Source organism: Rhinopithecus roxellana, chromosome 14, assembly GCF_007565055.1.
Source record: "Rhinopithecus roxellana isolate Shanxi Qingling chromosome 14, ASM756505v1, whole genome shotgun sequence".
Lineage (NCBI taxonomy): Eukaryota > Metazoa > Chordata > Mammalia > Primates > Cercopithecidae > Rhinopithecus > Rhinopithecus roxellana.
This window is the reverse complement of record NC_044562.1, coordinates 74,081,461-74,094,427: the sequence shown is the minus strand read 5'-3', so window position 1 is coordinate 74,094,427 and position 12,967 is coordinate 74,081,461. Positions and strand designations below refer to the sequence as shown.

Sequence of the window (12,967 nt, the reverse complement as noted above, 5' to 3'; positions counted from 1 at the left end):
TATCATCTTTCAATAAATGTTGATCTACAAATTAATTAACTTTTTTGAGACAAATCCCTGGTATACTATTCTTCTGATTCCCATGAAAGACTCACTTTTAAGACACAATTGCAGCTGCCCCACACTGCCAGTTACTGTGTCATACACACGCCTTAAAATTCCGTAATCAGCAACCACCAGGTGCCGTATCACATTCAGCACACCACAGTCAGTCAATACAGACATCCCCAAACACACCAAGGCTGGTTTTGTCAAATGTTTTATTGAGTGTAGACATCTGGAGTACTGTAAAACATGCATTATCTGTAGATTCAAAAAGGAGCAAGCCACATTGTCCTCACTGTCAAATGTGTCAGGCTTGGCATACAGGATGGAGATTAATGAAGTATCATGAGAGTAATATGGTTCCTGAAAAGCTTCTACAATTTGGAGTAGGGTCTTAATCACGTGAAAAGCAAAGCTGTTCACATTTAGTGAACTTGCATTTCATTGGGGGGTGGGGGGGTACACAGTATTTTAAATTTAAAACAAATAAAAATAATTGATTTGTTGAAGATTCCCATCTCCCCAACTTTATTTGTCCCATCGGTTTTCAGAAACTTTAATTTTAAAAAACTCAGATGCCTTTTGGAAGTTGTATGTTCATCTGAGCAATAACTAAATTTTATTTCTTCTTCGGTTGCTGAGGTGTGTTAAATTTGAAGAAGATAATATCTCCATCTTCAACAATATAATTTCTGCCTTGTTGTCTGTACTTTCCAGCAGCCTGCAAACAGAAAATATAAAGGAAATGGGTTGTTATTTTACAACTAAATACACAGGGTAAATGGTGGCAGCAGATATAAAAAGTATTATACTACTTGGGTGATATAAAAAAAGAAAAAAATGAAATATAGGAAGGCATACAAGTTCAAAACTAGACTTGGAGAGAAGCAAAGTATTCTTGATTTGGGCAGAACTAGATTTTCCATATATACATAATCATAATGTATTCTCCACTAAACTGTTGGTACATAAATGTAATTATACCAATATCATTAAGTTTCATTACATGCTGTTTATGGTACATTTCTGATGTGTCTGCAAACATCCAGCAAGTCACTGTAACAAAACAGATCAAACCAGGCAGAAAGAAAAAGACTATATAACTAGTTAAAAGCTGCTTTATTTGCTTAAAGAAATCCTTTGGTGAGACTGGTGATGCCAAAAATATAGTTGGTATAAGGAAAATTATGATCAGTTATTGTGTAAGATTCTGAACTGTTTCCTTGTAGTTTTTAAAATTTAGTCTTGACAATGTCTATACACAGAAGTATGTACTAGAATTCATCATATGGTTTCCTGACTAATGGCCCTAGTTACAAGGAGACTCTAACAGGTTGCAGTTGCAAAGACAGATATTTCTTCCACTTGTAAATTAGTCGGCAAAGCAACTGATTCCACCTGCTGGTATGCAGATCCAGACATGCAATCTGCTGGTAATTTTAATAGAAGCAAGCAGCAGTTCCAGAAAACCAAGTTTAGTCCATGGCATGAACTTGACTTCACCCTAAGTACAACAGGCTCTGCAGCACCCACACTTAACACTGCACACAGCTGACATGGTCCCACATGACCCCACCATTGACTCCTCAACAATAAGGACTTGAGGATCTTTTGGAGGAAATTCTCAAAAGTATTTCCCTTCTGTTAGAATGTATTAAGAAGAAACCTTTATATCCAACAGGATATATATATTATATATATATAATCCAACAGGATTAGTGCTTCTCTTTGCAGATATTGATAAGAATGTCCAAAGCCAAGTTAAATTATACTAATCTGTAACAAAAACACTAATAAAGATCATACATCTGAGGGTAAAATCAACAAACCAGATTGCAGAGCCCTAGTAAGCATATTTTCAATTATCTAGACCACGTATAAAACTGTCCTGATTTTAAAAGAATATAAATATATGAAGAATATATAAAACTTATTTCTAAAAAGCCAATGTAATGTACCCTACCATTCTAAAATGCATATGTATATACACACACACACACATATACACACATATATAAACACATATATTCATATTTTTATAAAGACATGCAATGTATTGAAGGCCATGAGCTACTTATTTCTAGAATCTATAGCCCACTGTTATAAAACTATATAGACAATATAAATCAAGTACATATTGACATGATATATTAATGTAACTTTATATACTTTGTTACCACTCAAGTTTACTATTAATTAAAAGTGACAGTGTTCCTTTAAATTCTCTAGAGACCATTTAATCCATTTCCACTGCTATCAGAAACACTGGTTGAAAAAAAAATCAATACCCATTTGTGAATCTTGAGTATGTATTAAACAAGACACGTCTAACCAGTTCATTTGCACTTGAAAGCAGCCATCTGTAGAAGCCAGCTTTGCCTAAGCAGATATGATTGCTAATAATGTGATATCCCTGTAGACTACAAAGCCCACACAGAGCTATTCAGTATATAGTTCACAGCACTGGCATTAAATTAGTTATGCTGCACTGGTGTTAGAAATATATATACATACATACACATATACACAATCTTGCCCTCAAATCTAAAACCTACTTGATAATCTGAAAGTAAACATTTATTGAATAAAGGAGCATAGAGCAATTCATAAATGCTTCATTTTACTTGGACTTCAAATTTTGAAATACTAGTTTTGGAGGTTAAAACAACATAAAATATTTAATGGTATCCTAGGTGAAAATGTCAGAGTCAACCCTTTCTAATTTATAGTATAAAAACTACCAGTTAGTGGTAAATAGTCTTATAAGCAGGAAACACTATTTATTGGATATTATAAAGTTTCTCTCAATTGTTAAAGGAAATACTTACATAGATCTACTAAGGATTGGTAAACAGGCTTACAATTTCAAGAGTATAAAAAAACAAGCATCTGATCTCTGAATTCTAGTAATAGAAAACATCCTCATTTTTATCTTCCTTACGAAAAACAGATATGCCAACATGATGTAGCATGTTGACAAATAATCTGAGATTTTTGTTCAAGTCTAATTAGTATTCCTGACAAAGTTCCATCTCAGTATTTGCATACCTACCTATATCTATACAGATGCCGCCACTGAAAAATTAACAACCGTGTTTACTTGTAAACTGTTACTCTTTCCACTCTTTTAAAAAAACAAAATGGTTCTCATTCAACATTGAACCAAGTATACCAAGAATTTCCCCTCCTCTTCCTGGTGTTCCAACAGTTCTATTAAAGTCCTGCTGTTCAGTATGACCTTTCCAATGATACCAATGAAAATAAACTAAACCTGAAATAAACTTTTTTGTATTCCTTTCAACTTATGAAATAGTAAACACAAGAATCTTCTTTAAATTCTATAACATTTTCTATGGTAGTCTTCAAATATTAAATTAAAGAACTGTCCTACAACGTCAGTTTAATCACCTAATCTATCTATATTAGAAATTGCTAGATTTCTCTAAGTAACATCTAATAAATCAAACAAAATTAATTTTGCAACAGAATTTACATTTAAAAAATCATCTACTACTCATGTATAAAACTGCTTCACTATTAGTGTCTGCAAACCAAATTATCCTTATTAGCTAAAATAAAGCACAATTTTGGACCTGCCCTCTAGTGTTGAGAAAGCAAATCAAATCCCCAAGTATCTTTAAACAACAAACAAGTAAAACCATGAAGTTTTAGAAAGAACAGCTTTTACTTAACTAAGTTTCTATTTCTATTCTTGAAGTAATCATAAGCATATATATTATACTTCAGATATTCAAATGTAATAAGTATAATTTTTCATTGGCCATGAGTGAACAAATTCTTTGAAATTATTTACAATTACTTAAATCTAATCTATTTTTTCAATTATAGAAAAAAACTCCGCAAAAGTACTGACAATTCACACATTTTTAAAATGATCTAAAAGTATGTAAACATCTATAGCTCTTAAGTCAGTTGATAGTAACACTAGACACTGATCATCTTATTACATTATTTTAGACTACACTGAGTTTAAAAGGTATTTATCATTCATTTTTATCATGAATAACCACATCAATGGAAACAATGTGAAACACAAAAATAAAAATAATTCTTTACCTTGACTGCATTTTCAGAACCTTCCTCTTTAAAATCTTCGTATTTCATTACTTCAGCCATAATGAATCCCTTTTCAAAATCTGTGTGAATCTTTCCTGCAGCCTGAGGAGCCTTAGTCCCTTTCTTTGAAAAGAAAGACCAGAGAAAACTAATTGCATTTAAGATGATTGATTGTAAGCACAGAGTTTCTTTTCTCTGATCAGCAGTTGGGCTCAACTAGAACTTAGTTGAATATCTGTTAAGATGTCAGGTATACAATTAGTACATTTTCAACACTGGGTAGTATCTATGCAGCAGATTTAGCACAGATAGATCAGTAGATATTAAAGAAGCGTAGCTTTGTTTTTCCTAACAGTCATCCACTGTTTTATTGATTTAGAAGCAGTGGTCTGGTTTTGGTGTAGGTTTCATTTCGATTTTCTATTCTTCACAGTGGAAAAAAATAGATATTAAAGTAACTTTCAAGCTGAATTATCAAAGGTTTTAAAAAGATAAAAAGCTCTCAAAATTTCAGCTCATCTAAAGAACATATAAAAATCAATATACAAAGGGGCATTTTAAAGGCATTTCCAGCAAATCATGTTGGAAATCTACATTCAGCAAATAATTGTGAAACTCTCAAAAAATTTCGATAATAAAATCTTTGAACATTTTGCATAATATTCCCTGCCTCTAACCATCATGAAGGAAATTCAAGTTGATATAGGAAGAGAAATGTCTTATAATTACCCCATATGTTATATTACAAGGATATATATTCCACACACACATAACCACGGAAAGAAATTTGAGAAATAACGGTGACCTAAAGGCTGCTTAATAAAGCATGTTAAAGTGATAAGGAGTCTGACACTAGAAAGCACAGTTTTTACAATAAAAGATGTATTGGGTTAATATGGCTACTCACTGATGCTTACCTGACTAAATATCTTAGCACATTAAATCATGGATACTTACAATCAGTCTTAAGATAAACCAGCTTTTACGTTTTCAAGCCCAGAACATGCTATCTTTGCTACCTCCACATACTTAAGTTAGAAAGTTTTAAGGCTTTAAAATACATCTTTAAAATATATAGTAAAAATAAATTCTGGCAATTTGTTTACCAACTTGGATTTGCTTTGACATTATTTTTTAAATCTATATAAAAGGACCTTGGTTAGAAGTCAATCAAACATTTTTTTACAAAGGGGAGAGGAGATAAAAGAAAAGCAAATCTCACATTCACACAAGGCATTTAACATTATGTTGAACTGCCTCCATGTTTCTATCCATATCAAATCAAAATACATGTAACAATAAATTACAGTAGTCACTGAAAACAGGAATCAGAGCACCACTAAAATTTATCGTGTAGCATATATTTAAAAAGCATAATAAAAGACTGAATAAGACACTATTTCTAAAAGTTCTGGTATTATTTTTATATTCTGTAACATACTATTTAGGATTACATACATTTCAAAATATTTTTCAATAGTAACTACTATGTTACAATATATTTAAATTTAAAAGCAAACCATTACAGTTCAGTTTCTATTGTCCTCTGGGAATAAATTAGTCATTCTCTCTGGTCGTATTCAGTATACATCAATTTTTAAAATACATATCACATTTTTAAAGAAGTAAGACTGAACATATAACACTAAAAATAAACATTACTTCTATGAATTTAAAAAGGCATGAATTATTACACATTGAGTTTAGCTTTTTGAGCCCAACTGTGTATCTATGAAGAGCATAATGATGTCATATTGCTTTTATTGCTGAAAATGTAATCCGAGCAAAGCAAAGGAGGAAAGAACCACCCGCAACCCAAACAAACTTAGTGAATACAAAATGAAAAGCAACATCAATTTCACTGCAGACAAACCCAGTCACACAGATTAAGCAAGCACAATACTGGTGCGTCTTATCTCTGACCACAGGAGGAGGGTAGACAGATTCTACAGGATGAAGAAATTCAGACTATGTAATAGGCAGAATCAATTGTTACCTGCCTCAATCAATGCCGCTCCACTTTCACTGTTCAGCAGCTCACAAATAATTAAAGTTATCCTGGACAAAAACCTCATCTGTAATGACTAGCTAACCGCCACCATGACAAACTTCAAAGTCAGTGATATCAATCTGAATTCAATAGTGTGGAACTGGATATAGCTGATGAATAAGTATGAATCTTACCCTGATGGTCCATGCACGCACTTCATCTGGGCCTGCAGTGAAAAAGTATTCTAGTTGGAGTGCTGCAAACCCAGCCTTAATGATCTTTGGCAAAGCACTGAAATCAAATGAAACAAATTCACCCAACACATAAGTTGATTGTGCCAGAAATTGGTATAGAGCTAAAATTACTCATTTCAAGCAGAAAATGTTAAAGATATTAGTAAATGACCACTCGTCTTACATAATACACTTGAAGGGGTCAGAAAGCAAGTAACTATTTTTAAAAACCTTTTCTAAAATTGATTTTAATTGTCTTAGCCTGAAGATATTATTTTGAATTGTCTATTATTTAAAAAAAGAAAAATTATGATAATTTTCATCCAAAATTAATTATTTCCAGGAACGGGGCCACAAAAGCAAAATTATTTGATTGAAATCTGATATTTAAACAATATATTACTGTTACTCAGAAAAAATTACGGCAACTGATTCACCCTTTCCCCTCCCCCACTGAACATGACGAAAGAGTTTTGGCGATCATTCCTTCTCAAAAATATACATAACTAATACCTATGTTATAATTAAAACACTGTACGGAGATGACAGATGACAGTTAAAAACTTAATTTAAAATAAATCTTTTCACTCTGTCTCATGGTAAAGAAAGGAGAAGATTCCCTCTTTATAATGGTAATTACTCTGTCATTTATTATTCTATCAGCGCAAGCAATTAAATTACTGCAAGGAAATAGTTGATAATAAAGTGTAGGGAAAATGAATGCTAATTAACCTTTGTGTCATGTTCGCTTCCAGATACTTCTGTCTCTCCTCAGCACTCAATTCTTGCAACTTGAGTTCCAAGGCCCCACTAAAAGGAATGACCAAGGCACCTGGGTCATACTTGTCCACCCACTCTTTAATTTTTATCAACCTGTAGACAAAAAAGGGCACAACATTATCTTGTAGTGCATGCATGACTGTACCACATTCATTATTATCAAGTAGCACATACATATTCATAAGAATTGCACGGTTTTATGATGCCATCTTTTTGTGTATAGCTTTCCAAGGTCAAGGCATTAACAGGCAGCAACTGCTTCAGGTATACGCCATAATATTTTACTGTAACCTAGTTTTACTTTAGCACATTATCTATGGGAACTATTATACAAATATTTAAAAACTTTTTTTAGTTACACTAAAATTGTTTAGCATTAACACCTGTACCCTTGAATAAAGCTTCCATTTTATAATTTTTTGTTTTCCTTACTTTACAAAGTAAATTTTTAAAAAGAGGAGACATAAAGTTCTGTTTGTACAGGAATCATACCTAAAAATACCAGCTAATTCTGAACAGCCCTTCACAAATAAATAATTTGTTCCGCCCAGATATCTATAAGCCTGGTTTAGTTCCTTCATGGACTAACAGAACTCACAGTGGTCACTGGTTTTGAGGAAGATTTTTGCTAGCCAAAACAAGCACGTGCAGAAATACAGATTTACAAATATAGTTGATCACGTACGCAGCTCTTATGAACCTGACTTTTGCGAGAACAAGAATAATAGAACTGCAGAGGAAAGAACTTCCTTTAATCACAAAGGATTTGGAAAGCCAGATCAGTTAGGAAACTGATCCTAGTGGTTACCTGAAAAGACATTATTGAGTCATTTTTTTTTCCTTCCAAAGCATGGAGTATTTGGCAAAGTAGTAATTAGAACATAAATGAAACAAGTGTAGGGAATATATTAATTAGGTTCAGAGTCTCACACTTTCCTAGCTTTTTATTACTGGGCAGGTTACTGAACGTTTTTAAGCCTCAGTTTCCTCACTTGTAAAAACAGAGATAATAATAGTACATATTATATTGTAAGGAACCTAGAAAAGCCTGCAAATAGTAAAAAATTAACAGTAGTTACTATTATTAATTTTCCTTCTCAGATAATCATAGCATACATTCCTATGAATTTGGAACTGAGTTTAGTGTAAGACTATACATTCCATTAAAATTTTTATAAAATATGCTATAGTCTTACATAATTCTACTAGCCTGCTATATTTAGACGAAGGTTTTAATAGTTATTATGGCAAAATGCGGTGGCAGAAGTCCTTTAGGTAATTAATGTAAATGCCACTTTAGGAGAAAAGAAAAACAAGAAGTAAATCACAAATCCATCAATGGCAGGGGAGCAGAGTTCTTAGAAAATTAAGACTATGGCCCATTGAGCAGGATTTAGGATGGGAAAAAGGAATGAAAAACAATCACACAAGAGTTTGTGTATGTTTGTTATACAAAGGCAACTACTTATTTAATATGTTATTTGTGGTTTTGAATCTTCATAATAGTATTTTTTCTTTTGTTCATATCCTAAAAAATGGACCAAGCCCTACAATTTATTTTGAAAAAAAGTACGTTGCCTTTAAAATAAAATTCAAACTAGACGTTTTCTTATGCAAAATTATGAAGGACAGGTTAAAAAAAGGAGGGGGGATTGAAATTGGTGCTTCTGTCTCTGATAATATTATGGTATTCTAAGTTACTTCACAGACTTACACTATTCCAACAAAAGTCTATATTCAAATGTTATCATCAATGGTTTAGTAACATACTTTTATTATACAAGTTAAAATCAAATATGTAATTTTTAAAAAGCAGATCACATACCAAATAGATTCAATGAAAGTGAAATAAAACAAGCCCATGTAAAAGGATAATATAAAAATATCATACACACTTTATTTCATAAATATGGTCAACAGAACTAATAAAACTAGAACTGTTATGAAACAACAAGATAAGAAATAATTACTTTAGCTAACACATCAATTCAGAATAACAATAGTCCTACCCTGTCATTTTAGCAGCCTTTCCTGCAGAGTTCTCAGAGGGATTATTTGCATTCCTCAGGTGTTCTATTGTACAATTCAAATGAATAAAGACTTACAAATCATTCCTCTACCGCCAATGTGAGACTTTGATCTGGTGAATACACTATTGTACCTTAACTATAATTGGCAAAAAACCTGACAGTGTAGAGCATCACAAGCTTAATAACAAAGGAGAATATCTCAAAGTGTTGACAGATGATCTTCATAATGCAGAAGCAGAGCTGGTACATTTTAGCAGTAAATGAGCACTGAGGTCTAAAGGTCTCTAAAGTGACTGACATCAGACCTGCTATAGCCTCACTAAAAGAAAAAGGTACCGTAGCACTCTCCCGTAAAGTGAGTTAGGCTCTTTGCCTGCCAGCTTCACTTTTGTGACTTTCACTGTCATAGAAAACACAGGGAAGATGAAAAGTGAGTGAGGTTCTTTGGCTGTCTGCTTTACTTTTGTGACTTTTACTATCAAACAAAAGTGGGAAATGTCCCAAAGTGATTTTTAATTACATCTATGAAATAAACCTAGGGCAATTAACAATATTATGTGATTTCAAGATTATAGACTGAAATATATGTGGTATATCTATTAGGTCTGATGGTTACAAAAGTGTGATAATGAGGCCAAGATCACAAGTCTGAACCCCATGGGGACCAGTTACCTTTTGCAGAAAAATGTCTATTCTCTTGCTACAAACCATACCCCAAACTATAGCTAGTCATCTCAAAAATGTGTGCTATTGGCACATGAGGGATATGAAAAATTAAAGTTGAGCTCAGTACCACCACTAAAAAAAAATTCCAAGCCATTCTGTCGAAGTGCCTGAATAATAATCTCTATGTACAAATGTTAGCAAATGTCTAAAGAAAGTCATCCAATTGCTAGTGATCAAAATAATAATGATGATATTGTCAAAGAATATCAAATTATATGGCGGGTAGCAGGACAAGGAACAATAAAGACAGTAGACTCCTAAAGAGTTAAACTGTAAAGCCTTACATAGACTTCATTTTGCAAATCTGACTGAGCAGATTACTGCAAAGGAATCCATCCTTCCCCATAAGCAGCAAAAGCCACATTTGATTTCCTCAAAGTCTTAGGAGTAACAAATGGAAAGTGGAAATGCCATTAGTTGTATTTTTCTCCCCAGTAGTGATTCCACAGCAAGGGGACAAAGAAGGGACAACTAGTTTTAAGATAAAAAGGATGATACTTTGAGATACACTGGCAGCTTGTAGTCTACAGCAGGAGTCCTCAACTCCTGGACCGTGGACTGGTACCAGTCTGTGGCCTCTTAGGAACCAGGCTGCACAGCAGGAGGTGAGTGGGGACCGAGCATTACCACTTGAGCCCCGCCTCCTGTCAGATCAGCGACAGCATTAGATTCTCATAGGAGCCCAAACCCTATCGTGAATTGCACATGCGAGGGATCTAGGTTGTGTGCTCCTTACGAGAATCTAATGCCTGATGATCTGAGGTGGAACAGTTTCATCCGGTAACCACCCCCATCACCTACCCATGGAAAAATTGTCTTCCATGAAACCAGTCCCTGGTGCCAACAAGGTCGGGGACCACTGGTCTATAGATTCTTCGGCAGAATGAGACCATTAGTATTAATATCAAATTTCTAGAAGATCGTGTCTCAAATTTACTTTTAGCCTCGTAATCTGACTTTCTTGGCCAGTCTTAAAATTCCAGATCCCAAACTTTGATTTTCCCAGGGTTAGTTTACATTGTTTATATTTCTTTTCCCAGATATGAATTTTATTACTAAACATTCTATTTGTTTCTTCCAAATCCACTTGCTTTAACTGGGTAATATTTTACAATTGTTTAATAAGTTCTTTGTCCCTTTCAACATTAATTTACAAGTTCTTTTCAGACTGCTTTGATTTACAGTTTCTTGAGTATAACTCCCCTCTCAAATCCCCCTTTCCCCATTTGTCATCTGCTAACGATCTTTCAGGACAGTTGGTTCCTGCCTATGTGCTGTATTTGTGTATGTGTGGTCATTTTGGCAGCTGCAGTTATGTTCCAAGGGAGTCTGGTGGTCCCCAGGATTGAGATGTATCTGTGGGGTAGTCTTGTGGTTACTTCTTCTAGGGAGAGATCTATGGAGGGGCCTGGGATCCAGGGAAGTTTTATTCATGTTTTTAGGCTTAGTGTTTCTGCACTAGGTTATGGGTAATGCTTCTTACAGTTCAGTCTCAGTTTCTAATTTCCTGAGAATAACCGTTTCCTCCCTTGTTTGGAAGCAGTGAGGGGTATTTTTCTAGTATCTGGTAATGGAAATGACAGCTTCTTCTGGGCTTTATGAGTGGGCCTCACTCCAGTTATCTAAAGCCTGGAAACTTCCTTGACTCTTATTCCTATGTGGACACTAAAGTCTCTAAACCACATACAGTAGCCCCCATTTTTCCAGTGGGGATATGTTTCAAGATCTTCAGTGGATGCCTAAACCCTCAGACAGTACCAACCCCTATATATATTATGTCTTTTCCTGAAGCTGAAAACTCTCCACCTTTTCACTTAAAGGAAGTACTTTATGGCTTCTCTTTGGCATATCCAAATTGCCAGCATCATACACTTAATAATGCCTTTGGGGCCATTATTAAGTAAATTAAGGGATACTTGAACACGAGCACCATGATACCTTGACAGTCTGGATAACCAAGACGGCTACTAAGTGACTAACAGGGCAGGTCGCACCCACAGTGTGGATACGCTAGACAAAGGTACAATTCACATTCGGGGATGGTGGTTCAGGATTTCATCAAACTACTCAGAACGGTGTGTAATTTAACACTTAGAAATTGTTTATTTTTGCCCACTTAGTATTTTCAGACTGGTTGACAGTGGGAACTAACATGACAGAAAGCAAAACTGCAGATAAGGGGGAGCTGCTATATTAGCTCAGTTTTCTCTGAAGGCCATGCACTGTCAACTTCATTCTTTACTGTTACTGAGTTTCCTTATTTTTAGCACCTAGAGAGTCCTTTTCTTGCTTTCAAGTCCTATTGTATATTCTTTTTTTCTTTTCTTTTCTTTTCTTTTTTTTTTTTGAGACGGAGTCTCGCTCTGTCGCTAGGCTGGAGTATAGTGGCGTGATCTTGGCTCACTGCAACCTCTGCCTCCCAGGTTCTAGTGATTCTCCTGTCCTAGCCTCCCGAGTAGCTGGGATAACAGGCGCCCACCACCACGCCCAGACAATTTTTGTGTTTTTAGTCGAGATGGGATTTCACCATGTTGGTCAAGATGGTCTCGATCTCTTGACCTCAGGTGATCCACCCACTTCGGCCTCCCAAAGTGCTGGAATTGCAGGCGTGAGCAGTGCTGAGATTGTAGGCGTGAGCCACCATGCTTGGCCCCTATTGTATATTCTAAAATTACCACACCATCATCAATACCAATTTTTTCTGGTTATTGTATCTGGTGTTTCTACATATTAGGAACAAGAAGGAAGGAAGCTTCCTGTATTGGCCCAGTTCACCATCTTAACAGGAGGCACTTCATACTGCAGTTAAATGTCCATTCTATAATATTCCAATACAATAGCTTTCAAACTTTTTTTTGACCACACCCCCTAGTAAAAAATAGATTTTACACTTTGACTCAAACATATGGTATACAGACATATTATTTTCACACGCATTATAAAGGGAACAGAGAAATCCCAATAGTGCTATTTGACATTCTGCATAAAATCCAAAACCAAATTCTTGCAACTTAAAACACAACCCTGAAATAGTTTTCTCTAGCATACGTTAATGAGAAACTTATCGTATTATTTTCCCCACTTAG

The 12,967-nt window shown here is 34.6% G+C and overlaps 1 protein-coding gene across 3 annotated transcripts in view; it reads right to left on the bottom strand.

The window, feature by feature from the left end:
- Nucleotides 1-243: 243 nt before the first annotated feature.
- OLA1 (Obg like ATPase 1) overlaps nt 244-12,967 on the bottom strand; it is a 184,604-nt gene continuing 171,880 nt past the window's right edge. For 2 of the 3 annotated variants that reach the window (XM_010358467.2, XM_010358466.2), the window contains 4 exons: nt 7,078-7,218; nt 6,307-6,403; nt 4,123-4,245; nt 244-766 (listed from right to left, as the gene is read on the bottom strand). In XM_010358467.2, the coding sequence (XP_010356769.1) occupies nt 665-766; nt 4,123-4,245; nt 6,307-6,403; nt 7,078-7,218 (463 nt within the window). In that variant the 3' untranslated portion in view covers nt 244-664. The remainder of the gene's footprint in view (nt 767-4,122; nt 4,246-6,306; nt 6,404-7,077; nt 7,219-12,967) is intronic. The other variant, XM_030916648.1, reaches the window with a different exon arrangement.